This window comes from Anomalospiza imberbis, chromosome 15, assembly GCF_031753505.1.
Source record: "Anomalospiza imberbis isolate Cuckoo-Finch-1a 21T00152 chromosome 15, ASM3175350v1, whole genome shotgun sequence".
NCBI lineage: Eukaryota > Metazoa > Chordata > Aves > Passeriformes > Viduidae > Anomalospiza > Anomalospiza imberbis.
Genome location: NC_089695.1, coordinates 3,322,658 through 3,347,616, shown reverse-complemented (window position 1 = coordinate 3,347,616; position 24,959 = coordinate 3,322,658). Strand labels below are relative to the sequence as shown.

Genomic DNA, 24,959 nt, shown 5'->3' with positions numbered 1-24,959 from the left:
GGGTCTCTGCCAGGGCAGAGCTGAGAGCATCAATGGACACGCTGCCTTCAGCTGTCAGAGCACAGATGTTCTAATGATAATTAGCTGCATGGCAATCTCAATCCACAGCACATTTCACCAGGTGAAGCAACTGGAAAAATCCACTACTGCATTAGAATATCACCTAGGTACGTGATCTTTTACAGATAGGGGGGTGTAAGTCCCGAAGATATGAGTTAGGGAGTGGCACAAAAGGAGCCACACTTGACAGACTCAGCTCCAACAACAGGGTGAGAGACATTTGGTCTTTTACCTGGAACTGGAGAGGAATGTGAGCAGAATAAAGAGTGATGTTGGCATTTGGAGCATAGCAACATCAAGGTGAAACCAAAGGGGATTACTTTGTTTTAATGCACAAGACTTGTACTGTCAAAAGAGCTTATTTTTGCCATCACAAATTACTGAAATTATCCTGGACTGGAAGATCCCCTTGAAAAATCAAGAGCTTTTTCTTGCTTTTCATAGCCCAGGCCAATGGTGTGGCACCTCTTGGTCTCCACACGGTGCTGTATAATGTCTGGTGACAGACTCGGGGGAAAAGAGATGAAAGTTGGAGATATGGATCAGCTTTCATGTGGAGCATAAGTGCAAAGAGAATTTCCCTATTTCAGTAGCACTGAAACAGCCAGAGAGATACCTTGCTTCACAGCATTAACCATGGGCCTTTTAATTAGCATGGATAATGCCTGTGCACTGGAAGAACTGAGCTGAACCATGTCAAAGGGACAAGTCCTCGCCTGATCTGTGTGTGCCAAGGGTGACCACTCTGTTCTATGTTACTATCTCCAAGTGCTCCTGAAATATCACAAAACTCCTTTGGAAATCAGCTTTTCCAAGTTGTGTTCTTCACCCTGCTGTCCCCAGGGGCAGGTACTTTGTTCTCCTGAGGGCTGATTTCACAGACACGCCAAAGAGTGGCCTCCAAGGAGTTACACTGGGCACAGGAGTGTGGGATGAAGGCTCCTGGGGACAGCAGGCCCTGGGAGAGCCCTACGTGTGCGTTCACAAGGGTGCCTGGCTTCACAGCCAGCATCACAGCCTGGCATCACAGACGATGCCATTCTTCTGGAGGAAGGCGCTGCCCCGGGCTGTTTGCTCAGTGAAAGGGCCAGGGTCACTGACAGATCCCATCATTTCGCTGCAGTGCAACTCTGTTGACATCTCTTTACTCCGGGGAAAAATCTGCCTCATTGTCTTCCCTGACCCTCAGCACATATGACTTAGCCACGCACTAATTATCTCCTGTAGAGCCAGTGGAGGGCTAAGCCACGGGGAATATGCTGTCTGCAAGCTCTGAGGGATTGGATTCACAAGGAGACCTTCAGCCTGGCCAAAAGAAGATCCCCCAAAATACCTTTCTGGCCAAGAGAAAAAAGAGTCCCCCAGAGGGCAGTTTGGAGGGATGAGTAAATCACCCTCTTCAGTGCCAATCTCCAGACTACAATGGGAAACAGGGAGATCAGCCCTTGGCCAGGACCTACACAAAGATCCTGGCAAATTCTGGCTGGGAAGGGTGTCCTCATCGGCTGTAATTTAGACATCTAAATGTGAGCTCAGGCCCTGAGGCCTCCAGTGCAGTGAGAGGAGAAGAAACAGGCCCTGCATCTGAGCCAAGGAGGAACTTCCCATGACAGCAGTCATGTTCCCACCAGCACTTTGGTCAAGCTTGAATCATTCTTCCCCTCTTACCTACTGCCAAGTGGAAATGGGGCCATCTTCCCAGGTCATCTCCTCACCAGGCCATTCATGTCAGAGCATGGGATCAGGAGAGCAGCTGCCATGAGCTGCCCTGTGACACCTACACTGAGGACTCCGTGTTCCCTGGGTGAGTCCAACCACTTCTGCATCGTTCTGGACAAGAACAGCTCTAGGATTACTACTGTTGTAGTGGTTTATTAGTCTTCTAAAAATAGGGTAACTAACACATAAGTAACGAAGAAGTCAAGGAATGAGCTGATGAAGAGAAATTGGAGGCTACCCCATATGTGGCCCCAAAATTGTCAATGAAGAGCACTGCACATAGTAAACACACCTGAAACCCTAGGAAAAGGAAATTCCCAAACATGACCCTTGCAAAGGACACACTGGATGCCCTGCTGTGGTCACCCATTAACTCCATTCCCCTCTGTTTGCACAGAGAGCCAGAAGCAGGAAGCACACTGGCATTGCTGAGAGCAGGAGTGCCAGCAATTGCTGCTGCATCCTGCCAGAGATTTAATTGGTGCCTACGTGCTGCCCTGGCACTCTCACCCAGCTGCATTTGCCCTGAAAGAGCAGGTTAATGATTGGCAAGAAGATTCAGGATATCCAGCTTACAAACCACAAGTGCTGTCCAGCAGCAATCAAACATTGGGCAGCGCCACTGGCTGGGGCAGGGGCTTGGGGGGGGGGACACATCCATCATCCCCAGCACTCAGTGGGTTAATTCCGGCAGAGGGAATCACTGCAATGCAAAGGCAGTGTGGGGATGGCCATGGCAAAGCCGCTTTGTCTGGCAGGGCAGGAGCAGCCAGGAGCACTCTCTCCCTTGCACAGCCCCCCTGATCTCTTCCCTGCCCTTCAGCTGTGCTCAGCAGAGCACAGCAGAGCTGGGCAGGGCGGCTGTGCTTGCAGTGCTTGAGGAAAACAAGTGTCCTGTGCTGGCTGCTCTGCGCTCCAGAGCATCATCTGGCCAGCTCAGTATCAGCTACAGAAAGAACAAAAGGGAAAGGGGACAGAAATGCCCTCAAGCAAAGCAATCAAATAAGAGGGGTAAAAACAGGAAGGTCTGGAGTTTTCAGCATGGCCATCATCCCTTCTCTATCTCCCTTCCTCCCCTCACACCATCTCGTGACCCGCTCTGTGCTTGACCTGGGATGGTGGGAGACAGGTAATGTCCTTGCAGTGCCCAGGACAGGACCAGCCATCCCCTGACCCACTCTACCTGCTCTCCTACCCCTGTTCCCCAACATTAAAGTGCTGTTCTAACCTGAAAAGCAGATTTGCCCCTTCTGTGCTCAGCAGTGCTGTGGTCTCTCTGTGCCCAGGCTTGGGACAGGCTGATTTTAAGAGGAAGACTCGCCCAGTCCTCACTCTGCAGAGCTGACACTGACACTGGTCTCAGAGTGAGGGCGAGTTACTTCTGGGTTGGACAGTGTCAACAAGAGGGGACAAGATCGATAAGTACGCTCCAAAGAGCAGGGTCACTTGTGCAACCCCCTCCAGGTTCAAATGCAGCCAGGGGAGTTCTGGAAATGGGAAGAGGTGTGGGGCAGCACAGGCACAAACAATCACACCAGTGCCTGGAGTGGACTTTGTGGCTGCTGTGCTGAGAGGCAAATCCCTGTGCAATGCTGCTGCTGTCTGTGCCAGGCCAGGCTGTGGCACCTGCCACACTGTGACATCAGTAAATGAGTAAAAGCTGAGTTTTGGGCTCTGCCTGATGCACAGACCCAGTGTCACTCCAGGGTCCTTTGTATTACTTCTCCTGGAATTCAAGGCAATTGATCCATCTTATGAATGCTTCCTCCAATCCCAGTGCCAGGATTTTAATTTCTTTGAGAAAATGCAGGTCCTGGAGCAGTACTCTGCGGCCAGCTCCCAGCAGATTCTTTCTCTGCTTCCTGTGATCTCATACAGAAGCAGTCCCAAGACTTCCCAGGGACTTCCCAGCACCAAATGTGGAACAGATTCCTCGTTATCCCAAAGAGTGTGTGACCTCAATAGAGAGACAAGGCCCCTTGGGGTGCCCAGGTCTCACTACCTCAGCAACCAAACCATGAGCTTGTTCTGTGGCAGGGAGGGAAAAGAGGACCAGTGCTGCTGGGGAGAAGGCACAGAGGTCCTAGTTTGGAAGAATATCACGTATTGGGTGGGGGTTGATGTGCTGGGCAAATCAGAGGCAGGACCAAAACTTCAGGGACTGCCAGAAGTGGGGAGGAAGGCCTGAGAGGACCTTTAAAGCAAAGCACATTAGTTGTAAAGAATCAAGGAGGAGAGAGAGGTGCCATACCAAGAGCAGCTGTCATGGGGACAGCCCTGGGCAGAGCCCAGTATTGGAGATGAGCAGAGCCAGGCTGCAAATACTGATACCAGCAAAAAGCATTTTGGGGAACAGAAATCATGGGAAAGGGATGGCACTTTCACAGGGGCAGTGAACTATTGCTCAAAACCTCTTTGAAACACCACCGTGGTCGTACACAGGGCATGCAAGAGATCTAGATAAAGTTTGGGGTCTCCTCCTGTCTTCTTTTCTCCCCAGGCCATTTTTCTGCAGCTGGTACATGTCATAGATCCTCAGCAGTGCCTGCTCCGTGGCAAATTTGTGCCTGCAGGTCTGTGATGTGCTGTGCTGGATGAACTGCCAGCAGCCTCAGCCTTCACCCCAGCCCTCCTCCCTGAAGGTAAAACATTTTAACCTAAACAGGATGAGTGGGATTTCAGCTCATGTCTCAGTGAGGGCCTCGACCTAATCTGTGACATTTTGCAACCAGAGTGGGCGAAGGTCTGTAGAGAGAGATTTTTATTTTGTTTTTGTAAGCAGCCAACATGGCTGGAAAAACCACACCAAATTTCAGGCACATAAAGCTGCTTCAACCTCTAAGTTTGCAGAGCCCATCAGCTGAACCAGCCCAGCAACTGACCAAGACTTGTTAGCAACTATAATGTAGTCAAGTTTGATTAAATGTCCATTCCCTGACTCTCTCAGGAGCCCCAACTTGCAAAGTTTGTGGATTGTTTGAGCTCAAGACCCAACTGCTTCTCCTTTCAGTTCTCAAATTCCCTGGTTCAGTCCCAGGTGCATTGGCCAAGATGATGTCCATCATCTCCTCTAAAACAACAAGCAAACAAACAAAGGAGATGCTCTCCTTCACACCCCCCTCCAATAAAGTGCCTTCAGCAGCTAAAACCAAATCCCAAATATCGGAGACTTATAATGACATCGTGAGAGTTAGCAAGGCAGCAGCTCCCCTGGTGATTATAACAACACCGGTGCTTGAGAAGAGTCTTCGCTTCAAGGCATCTGGAATTGCTCTTGCAAGATCCATTGTCAAATGAGCTTTTTCCTTTGTTTAAAAATGTCAGCCCAAAGACCCCTGCCAGAGTGGTGGTATAGCCTGCTTGGGTTCACTCTGGCTCCCACAAGGCTTCAACAGTCCTCTTTGCCCCTCCTTGTCTCCAGGCTTAATTAGGAAATCATTTATCTTTATTGGCACTCTCTTTCCCCTGCTGCTTTGGCATTATTTTTTTTTTTTGGCCTTCATTCCAGTGCAGTGAGCTGTACAGGGAAGACCACAGCCCCATTCATTGTGGGTGGGGAATAATCTACAATTGGGAGCCCTACAAGGAAGACCCCAGCAATGAATCTGCTCAAGTGGCATTGCCTGAGGGACTACTGTACAGAAACAGGAGAGGAGGGTATCCCTTGGCTCCACTTACAGGCTAACAATAGGGATTCCTGGTGATACTGAAAGTAGGACACTAGTCCCAAGGGATGTCATATGGTCAGCCTGTCCCAAACTGAACTGCCAACCCTCTCCAATCTAATGATATGCCTACTTCATCACCCCAGCAGTGTCCCTTGGTAGAAGAGCACACAAAGGGAAAGGGCTGTAAGGACAGGCACAGCTCGGGGACTCCCAGGCTCCTGGGCTCCAGATGAACATCTGCATGTCCCAGGCTGAGCTTTGAGCATGAGTTCAAGAAGGGAAGGTTCTCTACACCTCCACAAGCAAAAACTCCCTTGGCTTCCTCCACAGCTGGCACTTGACCATTTGCCAGGATAGTCAGAAAGTTAAAACCCAACCTGAACTTCTTCAGAGCCTCAATCAGACCTCAGACACACTCAGCCAAAAATGGCATCACTTTAGCAGCCTGGGGGGAGAGCCATTCACTAGGCTGTATTTCCACTACCACAGGCAATTCTTTCTGGGTAATTTCTCTGGGTTTCCTATCAACTGTGTTTTATTTAAATGGAGATGGAGATAAAATTCCAGCCAATAATTTCTTCCACCTTAAAGAGGTTTCCCCTTCATGCAAGCCAGGCTTGCCCCAGCCTGTCACTAATTACAGATGGAACATGAAGTTCAGAAAGGAGGAATCAGAATTGTTCCCCTCCCTCCAGCAAACATCCATTAAAAAAAAAACCCTGACTCCTCTGCCTGATGGCACCAAAAGAAGAGGGAAAATGATTGATGGAAAAGCTGAAGAGCTGACATGCTGTTAAGTGCTCCTCTCCTCCTTACAACATATACATCCCTTATTTTGAAAGAGATCCCCTATTCTAGAGATCAAACAAAAAGCCAGTCACAAAAAAAAAGTGCTTCAGTCATACTTTCTAGTTAGAAACCTCAAGGCTCTTTAAACACACGAGAGGAAAGCGAGGAATGAATCACAGAGGGCAACCATGTTCTTATCTCCCATCCCAACCCTCTGCATGCTAAAGATCTCAGTGCTGGGGGCAGATTTCAGCTGTGCCCAGCTCTGCCAGGGCCTCACAGGGCCAAGGGAAACACTGTGGACATCATTTTGCTGGAGGGCTCTTTTTGCCTGGCTCCAGCAGAAAACTCTATTAGGTTTTTGGATTACACTTCTGAAGAAATGATCCTGTGCACCTGGCCAGGTCCTGCACAGCCTGAGAAGTTTTTGCCTTGTGTTCTTTCCCTGCAAAGGTCCCTCCCCAGTGCTCCATTTCTGGCCCTCTGAACTGAAGGGAAGCACAGAGGATTATCTGGAGACCAGTGTTATCTCTAAGTGGAGCCAGATGTATAAATCCTATTATTCTTAAAATAATCATTATAGAGTAAGATGTCCTTTCAGAGATTTACAGTTTGGGATGCTTATCCTTCCCTGGAGTCCCCTCCCAACATGCTGGAAGTAATGCTCTACACCCATATCACATGTCCCTCCACTAAACTTGGCACCGCCAGCTGCATAATGAAGACATCAAAATCATGAGGGCTCCCTCAGCCTGCTCTGAGCAGTTTTTAGTGCTTGTTCCATGCAGTCAAGACCAGAGGGAGGCAGGTCCAATGCCAGTGGACACTCTGCCACGAAATTTTCAGCTCTGGGGCCCAGCAAACACGGTGCACAGACAGAGGTGGGAATGCCAGAGTGGGTATGCACAGAACCACCCAGATCCTCCCAGAGAAGTGTTCCTGCACTGCTAAACAAGGGGCAAATGCTCACTGAGGGGTAATTATCTCAGAACTGTGCCACAGGACCACAGAATCATTTTGGTTGGAAAAGCCCTCTGAGATCACCGAGTCCAACCATTCCCCCAGCACTGCCAAGGCCACCGATGAACCGTGTCCCCAGGTGACACATCTACACAGTTTTTGAACACTTCCACCACTTCCCTGGGTAGCCTGTTCCAATGCCTGGCCACCATTTCAGTGAAGATGTTTTCCCTAATATCCAAACCCTCCTTGGCACAGCTTGAGGCCATTTCCTTTTGTTCCTGCTCAACAGCTGCTTGAGTCCAGTCTCCACAGCCTGGTCCCAGCACAAGACAGGCACATTTTAATGGCAGCAGGGAGCAGAAGCTGGGATGGGGAGCAATTCTGGGGATGCTTTGGGCTCACACCTTTGCTGCTGAGGGAGTCTCAGACACTGGAGGAGGCAGCTGCTCTGCTTTCCTTAAAATGTTTATCCTTGGGCTTATTTTGCCAGCAGGAAGCCCTTCCAGCACCACACATCTTTGGCCTCTCACTGGAGAGCCGACGTGTTGCCACGGAAACTGGTAACTGCAAAATTCTGACTAGACAGCAGTGTCCTGAGGAAAGGGGACCAACTTCCTTCCATTTGCTTCTGTCCCTGGCCCAGGGACTGTGTGTCCCCATCGCTGGGGGTGGGATGCCATCCTGTCACAGCTTCGTGCTGGACACGGGGTGCCAGGAGGCGAGGAAGGGCTGGGATAACGGGGAGCAGAGCAGGGGAGTGCTGGGTGTCTGCTCTGGGGCTGGATGCTCTCTAGCTCTGAGGGAAATTGCTCCCAACACCCTGTGCAGGCAGGATTCCCACGCCTGGCTGCAGAGCGTGCTGCAGACATTTCTCCAGGGCATCCCAGCCCTGACAGCCTTTGCTAAACAACCAAGGCCACCAAAACCAGTGAGGGCAGCAGAGGAGCGAGGCAGGCACAGCTCTGCCCTGTCTCTGCTGCCTGCGAGCCCACACAGCCCTTCCTGAGCAGACAGCACCCAGTTATCCTGGATGCACTGACCACCTCACTGCCTCGTCCCAAAACAGCCACAAGTCCTAGAATTATCACAAAGGAGGTCAACCATCTTGGGTGTGACTCTGAAACCAAACCCAACAGGACTGAAATCAAATTAGGGCAATTGGCAACGCCCCGTTCAAACACTGAGTGATTTTTTTCTAACTGACCTGTAGTGGCTTCTAATTTTTAAAATTGCTACTCTAACAACTCCATAATGAGCTTTTATTCACACACCCAGAACATATGTTAGCAAAGAATTAGAATCAAATTTCCAAGACGTCAGGCAGTTGCAAGCTGACTTTTGCTGGCTAGGTCAGGATGGATGAATGCAAGCATAGCCATGATTATGGAATAATTTTATGATACATTATATGCAAATATTGGGCCTTGAGAAATATCTACATGGATTAATTTAAATCCATTCCCAGTGAGAGCCCCTTAGCTTGGTTATTGGGGCCTCTTTCTGCAGGTGTTTTAGCCCTGCCTGAATGAGGTGGTGCTGAGGGTGACAGTCACTGAGAGCCACCTGAGAGCTTTGCTGGGTGGGGACTTCGGGGCAGATGTGAGGGAGCTTGCCCTGGGTGGACAGATGAAAGGATTTGCACAAGACAAGGTTTCTGCATGTGACCATGACCTCTGATGAATGTTGTGAGGTAATCTTGCATCTCAGCCCTGCTCAGTGTAGAGGAGAGAAGACAGAGAGGATCTCATTCACGAACATAAATATCTCCAAGGGGTGTCAGAGGATGGTGCCAGACTCTTTTCAGAGCTGCCCAGTGACAGGACAAGGAGCAATGGCCATAAACTAAACCATGAAAAATTCCATCCCAACATGGGGAAGAACTTCTTTACGCTGAGGGTGGCAGAACACTGCAACAGCTGCCCAGGGAGGGTGTGGAGTCTCCTTCTCCGGAGATATTCCAACCCCACCTGGACATGTTCCTGCGTCACCTGCTCCAGGTGACCCTGCCTTGGCAGGGGGGTTGAACTGGATAATCTCCAGAGGTCCCTTCCAGCCCTAATTTGTCATTCTGTGATTTTTCAGTGGCCTTAGATGCTTCTGTGTCCACCTAAATTCAGGAGGGAACAAACCAGTTCCTCTCACAACCCTGCTGCTGAGTGATGGGGCAACAGCTGGGTTTGGGTACCTTCTGCATCCCACCCCTAATCACAGAGCAGGAGTCACCCCAGGCAACCTGAGCTGCCCACAGCTACCAGGGAAAGCCTCCCCATGTCACAAGGCACCTGTCTCAGGTATCCAATGCCTCCCTGACCCCAGGACAGCCCATCTGCAAACCCAACACCCTCCCTGTGCATGCCCTGCTCCTCTCCTCACGACCTTCTGAGGACGCTGGGGATCTTGCTCACTCTCCCAGGCATGGTAACTGGGCTGAGCATGGTCCTGTGGCTCTGAGGGAGCCCTCAGTGCTGCTCAGCAGAGACTTGGGGAGCACAGCAGCACCTCCAGCCAGATGGCCCCAGACCCAGACCCTGAGTGAGCAGAGGCAGAGCAGCCCTGTGTCATACTTACTTCCCATTCCCATACTTGATCCGGATGTCTTTACTCTTCTTCAGCTCCTTCCCATCTTTAAACCATTTGTAGGATGGCTGAGGGTTTCCAGCAGTCGCCTCACATTTCAGGGAAATCTTCTCACCCACATGAACATTTGGGCTTTTCAGTTTCTTCAGTTTGGGAGGAACAGCTAGGGAAAGAGAAAGGGGACACTGTGAAACCTGCCCCTCTCAGAGCTGTGCACACACAAGAGGAACCCCCCAAGCCCCCTCCCCTGGGCAAAGCTCCTGCTGCCCCTGCTGCCATGAGGTGATGGGGAGGAGCTGCCCAGGGAAAACAGCACACAGGAAGGAGCATGGAGTCAGAAACATCCACACAGGGAACAGAGGGAGCCCCCCGCTCTGGAGGCTCCACATGACCAGATTTGATGGTTCCACAGCAGCCCTACCCTGCAGGCAGGACCCTGTGTCTCCTGTCCCTGCAGAGCTTTGCTGAGCTCTCCAGGCTCTCCCACCATGCACGAGCTCAAGTTCTCCAGGGACTATTTTTCCCCTGCTCCTGGCCATTGCTGCTGCAGATTGCCAACACCTTCACGACTTCTGTGGCTGCCATGGGTGTGCTGCCAGTCCCACAGCCCCAGCAGCCCCAGACAGAATGTTTTAGTGCAGATGGAACAGAGGCAGGTCACAGGGAGCAGGCCCCTCTGCCCCAGATGCTCCAAATCTGCTGCAGAGACCTTGTTCAGCTCAACATCAGCAGAGCAATAGCCACTGAGAGGGGCTGCAAGAAAATCCTGCATATGTAAGGAGTGAAGAGGAACAGCCATTCTTCAGGCTGCAAGAAGAAAAGTGAAAGAATAGGTATTTTAAATGGTTTTGTGCCAGCAGTGTCAGGCTGGCCAGCAGCTTTTCCAGCCTGGAGCCCTGCACGTGGGTGTTTCAGAGAGGTGATTTTTACCATGCACCTGGAACATCAGACAGAGAGGGAGACACTTCTTATCAATCTCTGCCAGGCTTTATATTAAACCTGACAAGAAAGGATTAGCAGGCTTGCAATTTTTCTTTCAACTGACAGCTCTGCACTCTTCTAGCTCCCTTTCGCAGCGCTAACCTTAAAAAAAGAAACAGCAACTTGCTGGTTTTGCCTTAAGAATATTGGTAACAATGGCTTCTCCTCGTCTGAGGTGTGTTACAGATAAGAGAATTTCCTCTTTCTAATATGCACAAACCACCTTCTAATGGCTTTGTGCATTCTGATCTTGCAAAATGGCAGAGCACTCAAAGGTGGGGGGACTGGATGGGTTTCATCAGAGCAATCACTGTTCTACAGACCTTTGTATGCCTCCTCTAGTTCTTCATGCCAAGTTAGTGTAGGTTGATAGTATTTAAAGACTGTTCTCACCAAAAGGGATCTTACATGAAATAATAAAAAGCACAGCAATCGTCAGGAATATGCTCCTGTGGCAGCAAGCTCTCAGCACTCTCATATTCCTAATAGGAATGAGAAGCTAAATTGTCCTTAATCAAAAGGATCCCGACATGGGTAGAAATGGAACAGTTCAGGGTAACAGGAGTTAGCCAAGCAAAGCTCACAGTGACTGGAAGGCAAGCCCAGGGCTGGGGGTGGGTAACGGGGCAGGGCTGGTCCCAGGCACATCAGACCTTGCAGCTGTTGGCCACAGAACCTGTGGCTGCCCCATCCCTGGAAGTGTCCAAGGCCAGGTTGGACAGGGCTTGGAGTAACCTGGGATAGTGGAAGGTGTCCCTGCCCATGGTAGGGAGTTGGAATGAGATGAGTTTTAAGTTTTTAAAGTTTATTTAAACCCAAACCATTTCATGATTCTAGTGGGACAGGGACAGCACAAAACCATTGGGTCGGCTGCAGGCAATCGTTGCAGGCTGTGCACTGCCATTTCTCACTGCTTCCCACGTCACCGTGCTTTGGCACAAACAGAAACCTCTGACCAGAAATTATCGCAGCTTTCACCAAATTTTAGGAATTCTGTGAAAGTCCAAGGTGTCATGGGTTTTGTGAAGCCCATATCCCTGATCCTTGCCTGGAAATGAGTTGCCCAGAAGAGCTGGAAGGCAGTGAAGGGAGAAGAGAGCTGGTCTCTTCTCAGAACACTGCACGGAGAGCCAGGAAGGTAAACAGGACCTTGCTTTTATAGGGGTCATTTTGGGGAATAGAGAAATAGACTCTCAAATATTTATTCTGTCTGAATGTGTGTGTCAGTTAGCTCCTATTGTACCCCAAGGTCACCCTGTCCCATGCCAACATTATCCATACACCTCAAATACAGGGAAGGTCCTGACCTTGCATGGCTGCAGCTGCTTTGCTTTATTTCCAGCCTGGTGGTCTGCAGAATTATGAAGCAGGCAGCATGTGGACATAAGATGGGTTAATTTGGACTGAGATACCAGTCACTGAAGGGACAACTCTTGTCTCATTTCAGAGAAGCCACAGGTGTGAAGAATTCTGATATTTTATGAGCGAGAACCAGTATGAGGATGTAAAGAAGTTCAACTGGTGTTAAAACTGATATAACAACTGAGTCCTGAGTGGAAGATAAACCCTGAGTGGAAGATAAACTGGAAGCTGCTGGGAGAAAGGGGTGTCAGCCCTGTCCCTCTCCACTGAAATGCTGGCAAGAGAAGAGCAAAGCCCAGAAACCTGAAGCCTGTGGAAGAAGAGGGCCAAGAACAAGCAAGGAACTTTCCATGATCTCCCCACCAACATGAATCATGTCTCACCTAAAACTCTGCATATGCCACCAGTGATGATTACAGGACATTCCTGAGCAGGCAGATCCAAAAAAACCAAAGAACTGACACACACACGGCATCCCACCCCTCCAGCAGAGTCCTGCCCAGAAAAAGGGAGGAGAGCATCCTTCCACCCCAGTCTACATGTTTTTGGTGTCTCACTACAGGAGGCAAAGAGACAGTGTATTCAGCTCCAGGCCACACTTCATGGACTCCATGGACTGCAATCCTCCAGCTGAATCAGACAGAGCAGTGAAAGGGGAATCCAATCCCAAAATATTCTGGACTTTGTCTGGGAAAAGGGCTGTGCACAAAGAGGCAGAGCTGTGCTCCCTGACACATCTGTGCCCTTTCTGCTGCAGTGCAGCAGGGCTTGTGCTTGGACAGCAGCGTGGGAAGAGCAGGCAGAGCCCCAAGCCTGGGAAACAGCATCCAGAGCCTTGCTGTGGGCAGAAGGGAAGCCTGGCCTTGGTATCTGGGATGGGCTGCTCTGGGCTGGAAAGCCTCACTTCATAATTCCTGCTGCTTTCAGAAAAACACAGAAATCTTCATTTAGAGACATTCACTGCTGATGACTCTGCTTAATTCCAGACAAAGACTTTCCTCTGGTTTTCATTCGTAAAGTGTTTAAACTGCAGTTCTTATTCATAGTCTGAACTTCTCTAACTTTGGCTTCCAGCCAAGAGATCTCTGCCTTTCTCCGGTAAATTTGAATCCCATCTAGCAACCAGAAACCCCTTCCCTTTTTAGGTACTTGTAAACTATGACTGAATCACCTTTCAACCTTCCCCAGCAGTAAACTAAAGAAGCTTGAGAGACCGGAGCAGCACATGGAGTGCTAATACTGGACTATGTCAAAGTTTTACATTTAGGTACACTTTCAGCTTTTGACCCATTTCCCATCTCTGTCCTGTCCAAATCACAGAGTTGTAGCTCAGAAAACCATGAGTTTAGTTCAAAAAGATCAGAGGATTGATTTTGAGTGCCCCCTTTCTTAGTGCTCTGAGCATTTGGGGTCATTTTAATCTCCTCCTTGTTTGATACTTTTTCCAGCATGCTGGAAAAATAAAGTCACTAGCTTCACACATATCAAAATAACACACTATCCTGGGCAAACGGCTTTAGATTTGTGCTAGGCAGGGTCCAGGTCTAATTCATTATGTTTCCATCAAGTCCCAGCTTCCCAGCCTCCTCCACACAGGTGGGGCCAGGACAGCTTCTGTCAGAGCCAAAACACGGGCCCAGGGTCACCCAAGTCACCCATCACCCTGGAACAGGCTGAGCTGAAGCTGCACTTTCAGTTCCTCACCTTCTGGTTCCCATGCAACAGCCCTGCCAGCTGTGGTCTCCTCCACAGCTGGGCTGGCAACACCCTCAGCTCGGCCCCCACTGCTGCCAAGTTCACCAAAACAGGGGGTTTCAACTTGAAAAAAAAGAAGGGTTTAGCTCTGCTTGTCAGACTGAAGCTACAGCTTAGGATCTGTATGTCTGGTCACCTTGCAATTCTGTCAACCCCTCCTCCATCCAAATTTGTGTCTCCTCTCCGTGGGGTGAAGTATCACCAGCCTCACAAAGCCTGAGCTGTTGGACAGAAGAGCCAGATGTATTTCCAGGCAATTTTTCTAAGTGACAACCACGTCAAGGGTATGTCGTGCTGCAGAAAGGAAGTTTAATCCTGGTAGAGCTGAGACCAACAATAAATACAATTTTTCTACAGATTTTTGCTCACTCCAAGGTCAGATGAAAGCCAAGCAACCATTAGATCCCATCTAGTTGTGTGAGCTGTAAAAATTAACCCTGAAATGTGCTGGAGCCAGGATCAACACACAATTTCCTAACTTGTTTTAAAAGCCGTGTTTGACAAAAATACCTTTGCAGGAGAGGTTTGTCTTCTGATAGCAGCCCTGACATCCTCTGCCTTCTCACAGAGAGGAGAGGGTTACAAAAGTCTGAAATGCTGAGCTCTAAACTACACTATATGAGTTGTTGGAACATCCACCATAAAAGGACTTACATGTACATACTGCTTTAATTAATTCACTTCTGATTACACTTGATATAACACTGAAGTACCTTGATGATAACAACATCTCTTTTACTTCTGGTACCTGCAGTATGCCTGCAAGCACCTCAGAGCCTCAACTCAAAACATCATTAATCATCCTCGGGCAGAGTGCCCAAACAGAGTCCAACAATGGAGTGGTGACAAAACCACATCCCACCCACAGAGCATCCTACATAAACAAGCCCTCGGCAGCAAAAAGCGGGAGCAGTCAGCCTGGGAAAGGTGCTCCATGAGCTCTGGAACAGCCAGCAATACCAGCCACAGAAGCTGCTTCCCGAGCCGTGGGGATGCTCCACACAGACACATCTGGGAGCCCTGGATGGCTGATGTCATGAGCAGATGGGATTTCTCATCCTGGCCTCCTCCAAGGGCTGCAGTGTGAGCCTCTGGAAGCTGCCCCACACTGCCTGGCACATGGAGGCTGGCAAAGTGTTTGGGTAGGTGGATCTGGAGACCTGGAGGACAGGATCCTTCTGTGTCTCTCTGAGCAGCTGAGGAAGAAGGTAACTGAGCTTGAATTCCCTTGGGCATGGAAAAGGGAAACTGAAAAATGCATTCTCATAGGAATGGAAGAGATGCAAGGAGAGTTAAGACTTACAAACCCACAGGTGATCCTTGACGTGCCTGTATCCGAGCCATGGCTTTCCACACGAGGCCCCCACCCGAATGTCCTCAGGTCAGGACACCCCTCCTGTGACAGAGTTGGGGGGAAGGAAGGTGCACAGGTGATCTCTTGGAAAGGAGCTGTGTTTCTCAACTTGCCCAAGCCATTGGTCTCAGGACAGCCCTTCCACATTGGTGCCAGGGCTTCCACTGGGCTCTTGTGCTGGGCTGGAGAAGCTGCAGATCTGCAATGTCTCCATGGGTCTGAGCTCCCAGCTCCCCCCAGAGGAACCCAGACACACAAAGGATGCTCCAGGCACAGTCCTTGAGGCTTCCAGGCCTCACAGAAGGACAAGATCTGCAGGCATGAAACCTGGCTGAGCCAGGTCTCAAAGGCTGCTGTTCCCTAAGCCCCTTCTGGAGAGGTGTCTCAGATGGGAATATTTCAACAGTCTCTAACATGGAAAATTACAGAATTCATCTTTCCACAGGATCTGTCTTGCAGCATCAACTTGCTCCAAAATCAAGGAATCACACTGCAACAGCCAAGATGGCAACTCCTGACTGAAAGGAATTTTTCCCGTTTCTGTCATCTCTACTGCAAAGTAAGGACATGTGTTCCTGGCTGTGGTGTGTGCAGCCGGAACTCTGAGGGGACTCAGCTCCTTGGTGGCAGTGTCAGAAGGACTCCTCAGAGTCTGTGACCCTCCAATGCCCCTGGAGGTAACAGGGCTGGATTTGAGTGAAGCTGTAGAACAACCCTGGCTTTATTGCATGGGTGGACACAACATGCACAGACCACACACAGCCCAGAGCCTGCGGGAGAGAACCTTGGTGTGACACTGACACATCGCCCCATGCCAGCCTCTACCCCCAGTGGGTAACTACAGGCTCCAAACCCAGAGCAATAAACATAATATAATATCTGTAATATGATTTGTACTTCAGGCAACTTATGTTTCAGTTTATGCCAAAGCATGGTCAGACATTCTCATGGCACTCTTTGTAGCCACCGTCTCAGATCTTGGTGTGCTGAGCAGGGGTACGTGACAGGTAAACAACAATGACAAATTTAAATTTCCAAGGGGCAGCATTTTGCTGTAACCACTGTTTGACCTTTTAATTAACAAATAGCCATGTTTCTCCATAAGCAGTGATCATGAAGTCATGGAACCATAGAATGGTTTGGGTTGGGAGGGACCTTAAAGGTCATCTCATTCTGCCCCCTGCCATGGGCAGGGACACCTTGCTCTACCCCAGGCAGGTCCAAGTCCCATCCAACCTGACCTTGGACACTTCCAGGGATGGGGCAGCCACAGCTTCTCTGGGCACCCTGTGCAAGGCCTGCCCACCCTGAGAGGGCAGGGACTGCAATGTAGGAGCCAGCACTAGACCATGTGGCTCACTTGGAACATTTACACCTCACCTCCACTGTCCGAGGGACTACCTATGCAGTAACTGCAGAGAACAGCAAGGGTTAATAACCTAAAGCTCTCCAAGGACATGGGAGATGTCCTTGCTGCCGTGCCTCTCCCACTGAGGTATTCCAGCAGGAGTCAGAGGCTCATCTCTGAGCTCCTGGGAGAGGTCCCACTCTGGGAGCTGGAGACGCAGGTGTGACAACGCAGGAGCCACTCCTCCGGGTCCTGGAGGGTCTGCTGAGGACACCCTCAGCTGACTCACACAGAACAGACACTGATGGAAAGGACACAGATGACTGGAAGTGTGAAGATGCTGAAAAGTCTGAGATCTGTGGATTTGGGGTTGGAATGAAGCGTGGAAAGCACTTTGCTGAAGCCAGAACAAATGTGTTACTCCTCCCTACATGTCCCATACCTTCCCTAACACCAAAGTTGCTTTTCCTTTAACTAAGTTCCTGTAGCTTTCTGTCTCAGGGAGAAGAAGTGACTATAACACCAATCTACAGCACTATTATATATATTTTTTAATCTATTTAAATTGAGATTCACAACAATCTCTATTTTCATGACCATTCCCATCACCAAAGAAAATTTACTGGAAAGTTACAAGCAGGTTTGTTGATTTAGGTTTGCTCTCTGTAGGATCCCTCTGGCAACACAAACCATGGGATCTTAGAGGTCTTTTCCAACCTTTATGATTCTGTGATTCTACGAAAAAGTGCCACAAAGCCAGAAATTCCACCCGCCTCTAACAAATTCTGACTCCACTTATATTTAAGAACAACTGATAAATTCCTCCTCCTCTGTCTTTCCCACACTTAAAAATCCAGTTATTCTTCTTTCCAGTGAAAGTTTTGAAATTGGTGTATGATCTGGTGCAGAGCCCGAGGCTGAAATCTCAGCTCCACTGAAATCAATGAGCATCTGGCCACTGGGCAAGGATGGCTTCCCAATACCCAAATTGTTAAAGACAACTGGGCTGTGCTTTTGCCACAATGCTAGAGGTATACACAAACACGCACCTGAAGAGCACAACACCTCCAAGGCATGCACATGCAAATATCTAATATTGAAATCCAGGGGCTGAAGTGCTTGGATTTGCCAAACCTAGTACTCTATGAACACTAGCTGGTTTGCAAACAATGTAATTGGAGTAGAATTGCTATTGTGTTTGTTTGTTTTGAATATTTTTGGCCAGGAAGTTGTCCTGGAGGTATAGTTGAGCATAAGTGGTCTGGTGGAAAAATGTCATTCATTCTGTTCCTATTAAGACCAAAAACAATAGCCACACAAAGACAGCAGCGACAATTTCTGCTCTTCATGCCTCTAACAATGTGTTTTCAACCCTAAAGGCAACATCTTGTTTGTACCCAATTGATTCTGGGATCATATTTTATATAATCAAATATATCTTTGAACAAAGATATGTTTTATGAACTGCTCAATTTCCAGATGACCTTGGAAACAGCAATTCATAAAATATAGCTTTATCTCTATCTTCACAATCAGCTAGAAAAATTGCCCACCCATGCTTTGTGGACTGCCAGTCCAGACCCAGCCAAAAAAGAAATTACCCCAAGCATCCAAAACTTTAAAATACATTAATCCTTTGTTCCAGTCACTGAGCACTAAGCACAAATTACTTGCCCTAGAACCCTGGTAAAGACCCGGGTGGCATCCATCATCTTTCAATCACCAAAGGAAAGTGATTGAAAAACTCACCCCAGGAGACAAAACAATCTAGGTTAGCAGAAAAAACCCTCATTTCATTAAATGTTTATTATTAAATCTGTACATGAAACCACATATAGACCCCTTACATCATGGTAAAGCTAAAGGCTAAAAGCTTTCAGATTACAGGGAAGAATTTGTAGATGCAAATGACCATTAGTGGAATGTCATTGGTTCTAGAAAAGGATTAAAAAAAAAAACCTCCTGGATGTTTTACAGCTTTATGAATCACAGGACTGTTGTTTTAAAACATAAGAGGAGAACAGTTCAATAAGAGAGAAGCTGAAATTCCTCTAACAGGGACTGCCTGCACCACCTAGGCTCTCCCAAGGATGGGAGGACAGCAGCCAGACCATCATGGACTGGTGGGAGCATTGCAGGGAGAAATTGCCCCTGTGAGGGTGGGCAGGCCCTGGCTCAGGGTGCCCAGGGCAGCTGTGGCTCCCCCATCCCTGGAAGTGTCCAAGGCCAGGCTGGAAGGGGCTTGGAGCAACCTGGGACATTGGAAGGTGTCCCTGCCCCCTGGCTGGGGCTTGGAATGCGATGGTCTCCAAGGTCCCTCCCAACCTGAACCATTCTGGGATTCTGTGATGATTCTGACTCAGGAGAAACTGCAGAAACAGGACTCAGTGCATTGTGGGGGTACAGCACAGCCCCAAACACACACACACCAAGTCCTTCAGGTAAATCAGGACATGGGCCACTGCAAACAGGGGAGGTGACCGAATCTCTGAGTGAGGTGCCAGGTTTGCCACACACCCCTGTCCCTCCCTGCCCAGCCCTGAGCCTATCAGAGGCAGGTGACCAAGGGAAGGACAGGGCTGCCCTCGGGCAGCACGGCACTGCTGGAGAGCTCTGTCCTCCTCCCTCAATACATTGTATTCAAACAGAGAGGGTTAACTAATGAGGTGGGAGATCTGAGGTCAGGAAGAGCAGGAACCACAGAACCCCTCACTGCAGTGATGCTTGAAATTTTTGCTTTCATATTTTCCAGATTCTGTACTGCATTAGTATATAACTCTGAACTTCATATGAAGTGTTAGCAAGTTCTGCTCACAGTTCAGTCACACAAAACAATCCTTTTCCAGCCTGAGAACCAAGGACACCATTACAGCTTCGGGCCCAAAAAGTGCAAACAACAGGGAATTGAGGAGAGCAATCTGAAAGGATGGGATTTAATAACCTGGAGCTGTAATTGGACAATTAACCCCAATATTTAAGTGGACCAAAACTTACAAAAGTGTGAAAACTTGTGACCTGTCGTCCATTTTGGGTGTAGCCTCGGTCAGGCTCATGTACTGCCCAAGGTGTATCCTTTGAAGGCCTTTTTAATAAATGCCTACTTTATTCCTTTAACACTGTCCAGCCTCTGTTCTGGGTAGCCTCTCAAGGCATCAGCAGAGGGACTGGTAGCCCCAGCCCACACCAGCCCCATCCCAGCACAGGATCCACCTCCTTCCCTGCCCCAGCAGACTTCGCTGTGAGAGGTAGCTTTAATGAGTGTTTTCAAACATGCTTAACTTCAGCAAGCCGGGAAAAATAAGAGAAACTTGGGATCAGTTACAAGATGTTAATCCAGGGCAGGCAGAGGTCAAGTGAAGGTCAGATGCGATAGCCCAGCTGGCAAAACTTTTTTGCTATTTCAACTTCCCAGGAAGTTCTGGGCCAGAGAACATCCTGATGTTTCACACACAACCAGGTGAAATGCCACAAAAAGTAGGGATTCACAGAAGAAAGCACTTTAATATCTGGATAAATAAATCCAGTGAGAAGCCTCTAATACTAAGGTGGAGATGTTTAATTTTTAACCTATAAAATAATATTCTCTAGCATTCCGTGACAAAAGCCAGCCACTGGCAGTCTTAATTACAATATTTTTTTCCCCTGTCTCTGCCTACTTTGAAAGTTCAGCATTGTCTCTGGTGAGAGACAAATCCACCAGAGGGTATTTCCAAAACAGAAAGCCCTGTTTTTATCGGGATCTCCCCACAAGAGACCCCAGGGCTTGCATTAGAGACTTGTTTGTTCTCTGTGATGTTATATTAGAAAGATTAAAAGTTTTGCTGTTGGTTGAAGAAAGGCTTTAAAGCACTGGTACCAGAAGTGACCGCAGGTCTGGTTTTCATCCAAGCACAGGAAAGAAACTAAAGATCATCCCTGAGACAGCCTTTCCACGAGCCCAAATCCCACCAAGCGTGGATGGAATTACCTCCCCACACTATAACATTGTCCCAGTGCCCCGTTCACCCTGGGTCTGTGCCATGCTGGAGCGCCAGGCGCGGGATGGAGCCCAGCCCGCCGTGGAACCCAGCAGGACCCGTGCAGGAGAGACCACGGCAGGCAGAGATCCCCCAGCCCGGCCGGGGGAGCCAGGGAGAAGGGCCACCCTTGGCCCTGGGCTGCAGGGAAGCAGCAAATGGAGCTGTAAATTCTGACTGGGACTCTGGGCACTGCCCAGTGGAGACACTAACACAGCGTGTCTCCTGCCTTGTCCAGAGTGCGGCTTCCCAGCATTGTTCTGAGCAGCTCCGGACCCCCACTGGAGCACAGCAATGGGTGGCTTCCACTGAAATGTCCCCCAACCAAGCTGATTTACAGCTGCCAGGAGTCTCCAGGATGTCAGCTCTTCCTGATTAATTTTTTTATCCTTATTTTCCCTCGTTTTATATTTGAATATTGCTTATTGCGATATTCGTCAGAACTATTCTCTGGAAAGCCATCCTGGCTAATTTTTGGCTTGTAAATTGCTCATGAGCAGTTTGTGGCTTGTGTTTAAAAAAAAAAGAAATCAAGAAACTCTGTCTCATTTTGGTTGGATGAAGAGATTTTGTGGCCTGCATCAATTCTGGTCCCTGACAGCAATGACAGAGCTCTTATTATCACAAACATACAGTTGCAATTTTAAAATTTGCTTCCTGTGACTCTTCGTTAAAATTTAATCAAGTTTCTGTTTCCACAAACATTTATCTGGCAGAAAGATCACTTTATAGAATATTCATAGGCAATAAATGAGAAGGAAGGTAAAGCAAATTTGACTTTGTGATGAGAACCAACCCTTGCTGACTGTCCAGCTACTTCATGGAGAGATTTAGGGAAGAGGAACATAGGAAGGTATAATTTTCTAGGAGCCATTGCAGAACACAAGTGACTGAAAACAAAGACCAACGATGCAGCAGCAAAATGTGGGCAAAGAGGAGACAATAGGCAACGTGGTGATGGCTCAAGCAGGGAAATTATTTAGAGTTCAAACTGGACATGGCTTTATTGATCTGCTTCATGTCTAGCTTTAGGTCACAAAATGGGAAATTTCACCATATTGGGCAGCAGATCCTGCACAAGACAAACAATTTAAGGTGAAAACCAGAATTTTGAACAAAATATGGTTGTTGAGCAAAAAGCTATTAATAGTGTTGGGTTTTATCCCAGAAATGTTGCGTAAAGTGGGACAATTCACATCCCTTCTCTGTGCTTCCATTTCCTCTCTCAAAGATCCCACTTAATATATTTGGGGCAGGGACTGGCTCTTGTTATGACTCTGTGCTGTGAATAGCACAAGGGGAACAATGCTGCAGCCAGGACCTCTGGATGGCACCACAAATGCCAATTTTAAGCAGCAGTGACAACAAGCAGAAGGAGTTTGGGATCCAAGGAAGACCTGGGCAAAGACAGGGCACAATGCAGGTTTCATCCTGTGTTGTAAGCATGGGTGGTTCTCATCTCCATGCAGGAGTGACAAAGGAAAAGTAAGGAGGCAGTGGAGCTGGACAGGTAAGAAGGGTCTGCACTCAGACCCTTTGCTGAAGCAAAATTCTGGCAGAGCTGCTCCTTCACTTCTGCACTCCCACTGCCCCCCTTCACCATCTCCCCAAGCCACCCTTGAGCGGCTCCATGCAGAGGAATGCAACCACCTAGAACCCAAAAAGGGATTAACAGGGGCCTGAGAACACTGAAAACCTGATGGAAAGAGTGGGGTCTGCTCTTCTGGAGAACATTTTTTGTAGGAATTGCTCAGTCCAAATACCCCAAAATACTTTGTTTCTGATGAATCTGTAGAAGGTACAGTGGTGCTGATGAGCTGCCCTGGAAAAGCCTGGATAGACCTTTGGATCTACAGAACTAACCTGGAAAGGTTCAAAGACAGGGTTTGGGGGGACAACAAATCACAGGATTACAAAAATAAGCTTGGAAGAGCTGCTCAGAAAATGAGCAGAACACCTCCCTGCCCCAAGGGAGGATCTGCAACATCCATCCACCTCACCAGGATCCAGACACACAACCAAGCTGTACTGCACATCCACACTGCATCCCACAGGGTGCCCCAGGACCTGGATGGCTTCTAGGATACAGCTGATCCTGACCTCACAATCTCACCAACAGTGGATTCCCTCTGGAAACTGCCCTGGCAGAAAGGCTGTCAGTACAGGGCCCTGCTCAGCAGGGGATGGGGAACCCAGTCACACTGGCAGCTACTGAGACCTGTGACGCTCTTCTGGTCCCCAGGTGCAAAAGAGATGTTCCATCATTCCAAAGATGTAATCCATCCCTCCTTTTGTCCTGTCCTTTACACTACCCCTTCTTCCTGTTCTCTTGTCCTTGCCCATGCCAGCTGCCACCAACCATAGATAACCAAAATCACTCCTCTTTGTCCTTCCTGTCTCAATCTTGGCTGTGAGGTTGATGATTTTTTTTTCCTTTGCAAAATCCATTATCTTGAAAACCTTGAATATCACTCTTAAGCCCCAGTCTCATCCTCCTTTCATTTCTAGAGATGCTGACTACCTCCCACATCTCACTGAAGAGCTCCCAGCAGCCTTCTCTCCATGAAATCCAGAGGGCCTGAATCACCCTCTCAGACAGACACCTGAACACTGGCGCTGCTTTTCTGCCTATTTGGGATGCAGCATCGGGATGTCCACTGTCACACACAGCTCAGAGACACTTCAGTGCTGCTTTGAGGCCGTGGGGTGACACTTTCCCCCTGGCTGCAGGATGTAGAAGCTGAGGTTCCACTCACAGCCCATGAAAGGCGACTGCTGGTAACCCTCCTGCCCTGCCTGTCCCTGCAGCAGCACCCCCTGCCCAATGGTCAGGCCGGGAACACCATGAGAAGAAAGCCTTTCTGCTCACCTAGACGATGCTGTTTGTAGTTGCAGGACCCCTGCACACATACAGAGGAAGAATTCATCCCAGATTTTGTAGCCACAGGACCCCTGCACACGTAGAGGAAGGATCCATGCCAGATCTGCTTTTCCAATGGTGCTTTTCAGCAAGGACCCACACCAGCAATTACCCAGCTGTCACCCTAAGCCAGGGGATCATGAAGATGGAACTTCACAGTTGAGCACATCCTACCCTATTATGCTTCTCACCTCATTTTTCAACTTGTGCCCCTCCCTTTGTAATTTGGTGGTAAATAAATGCCTGGACAAAATATCAGCTAATTAACTGGGAGCGTCTTTGTGAGCAGGAACAAAAGCTGAATGGACACCTCAGACAGGATCACACAGCAGCCCTGCCCCGTGAAGGACATTCTGAAAAAATATTCCCAGGTAACTGACAATGAACAGATTCCACTTCATAAGAGCCCTCAGGGGCTCCCTGGATGTGCTGCAGGGTCCCAAGGAGACCTTTCAGAGGTTAACTCTGTGCAGTCACCACGGAGGGCAGCAGCTGGCACGGCTTTAGCTCCCAAGGCTGCGCTCTCCTTCGCTCCCCTGACAATTCGACACACTGCTGTTTATCCTAATCCATTGTTCATGGTCCTCCCCACCCAGTTCTCAGCCCATGTGATGCTCTCCTGTCCTCACCAACTGGAATTAATTTGGGGTGCTAGGGCTCTATCAAGACATTTCACTGAAATCTAAATGTTGGCAAAGAATTACCTGCTGTCATAAGATATTTTGGGGTTTTATCAGACACTCAGAGTAAACACGCAAGTCATCACATTTTTCTGGGGCAGCTGGCTTGTAATTCCCAGCTCCTCAGTGATCCTCTGAATAACCACTCAACTTTGAGAGGGAGATCCTGGTCAGCAAGGATTGTTTATCAACATAAACTTTATTCCCCCAGAATTCCTCTCTACTGGCGTGTTATGTAAAGCTGATGCTGCTAAAACATTCAGCTGAACTTAGGTCAAGAGAAGATGGCTTTTGAAAGCCTTCCAATGGTTTCTTTGCAATAAATGGCTGAGAAATAAATCATTTCAGCCCTGATGAGTCCTCAAGCTGCCAACTCTGTTAGCAGGGCAACTCCAGCAGTGAGGAACAGGGGGAGGCTTCCGTGACACATGGGGACTCGTGACAGGCACAGAAAGCAGCCAGGGAGGACCACCAGGCTGAGGGAGGCTGAGATGTTGGGTCTGACCATGCTCCTTGCTAGACAAGAACCCCACTTAATGCAGCAAGTATCACTTACTGCTTCTGAATACTTCCCAGTGGGGAAGTCTTCTGCATTCTCTCATGGACAGGGCTGCTCTCCTGCCCCGATGCCCAGAGACACAAAACCCCTGTGTGCATTTTTCCTGAGTTTATCCAGATGACAGCATGCCTGTGCCTCATGTAAATGTCTGCCTTTCTGCCAGCCCTGCTATGCTTTTGCCTTCAGTGGATGAAGTGACAACTTCCAG

The 24,959-nt window shown here is 48.8% G+C and overlaps 1 protein-coding gene across 5 annotated transcripts in view; it reads right to left on the bottom strand.

The window, feature by feature from the left end:
* NRG2 (neuregulin 2) overlaps positions 1 to 24,959 on the bottom strand; it is a 153,774-nt gene that overhangs the window by 45,614 nt on the left and 83,201 nt on the right. For all 5 annotated transcript variants that reach the window (XM_068205564.1, XM_068205565.1, XM_068205561.1 and 2 more), the window contains exon 2: positions 9,768 to 9,939. In XM_068205564.1, the coding sequence (XP_068061665.1) occupies positions 9,768 to 9,939 (172 nt within the window). The remainder of the gene's footprint in view (positions 1 to 9,767; positions 9,940 to 24,959) is intronic.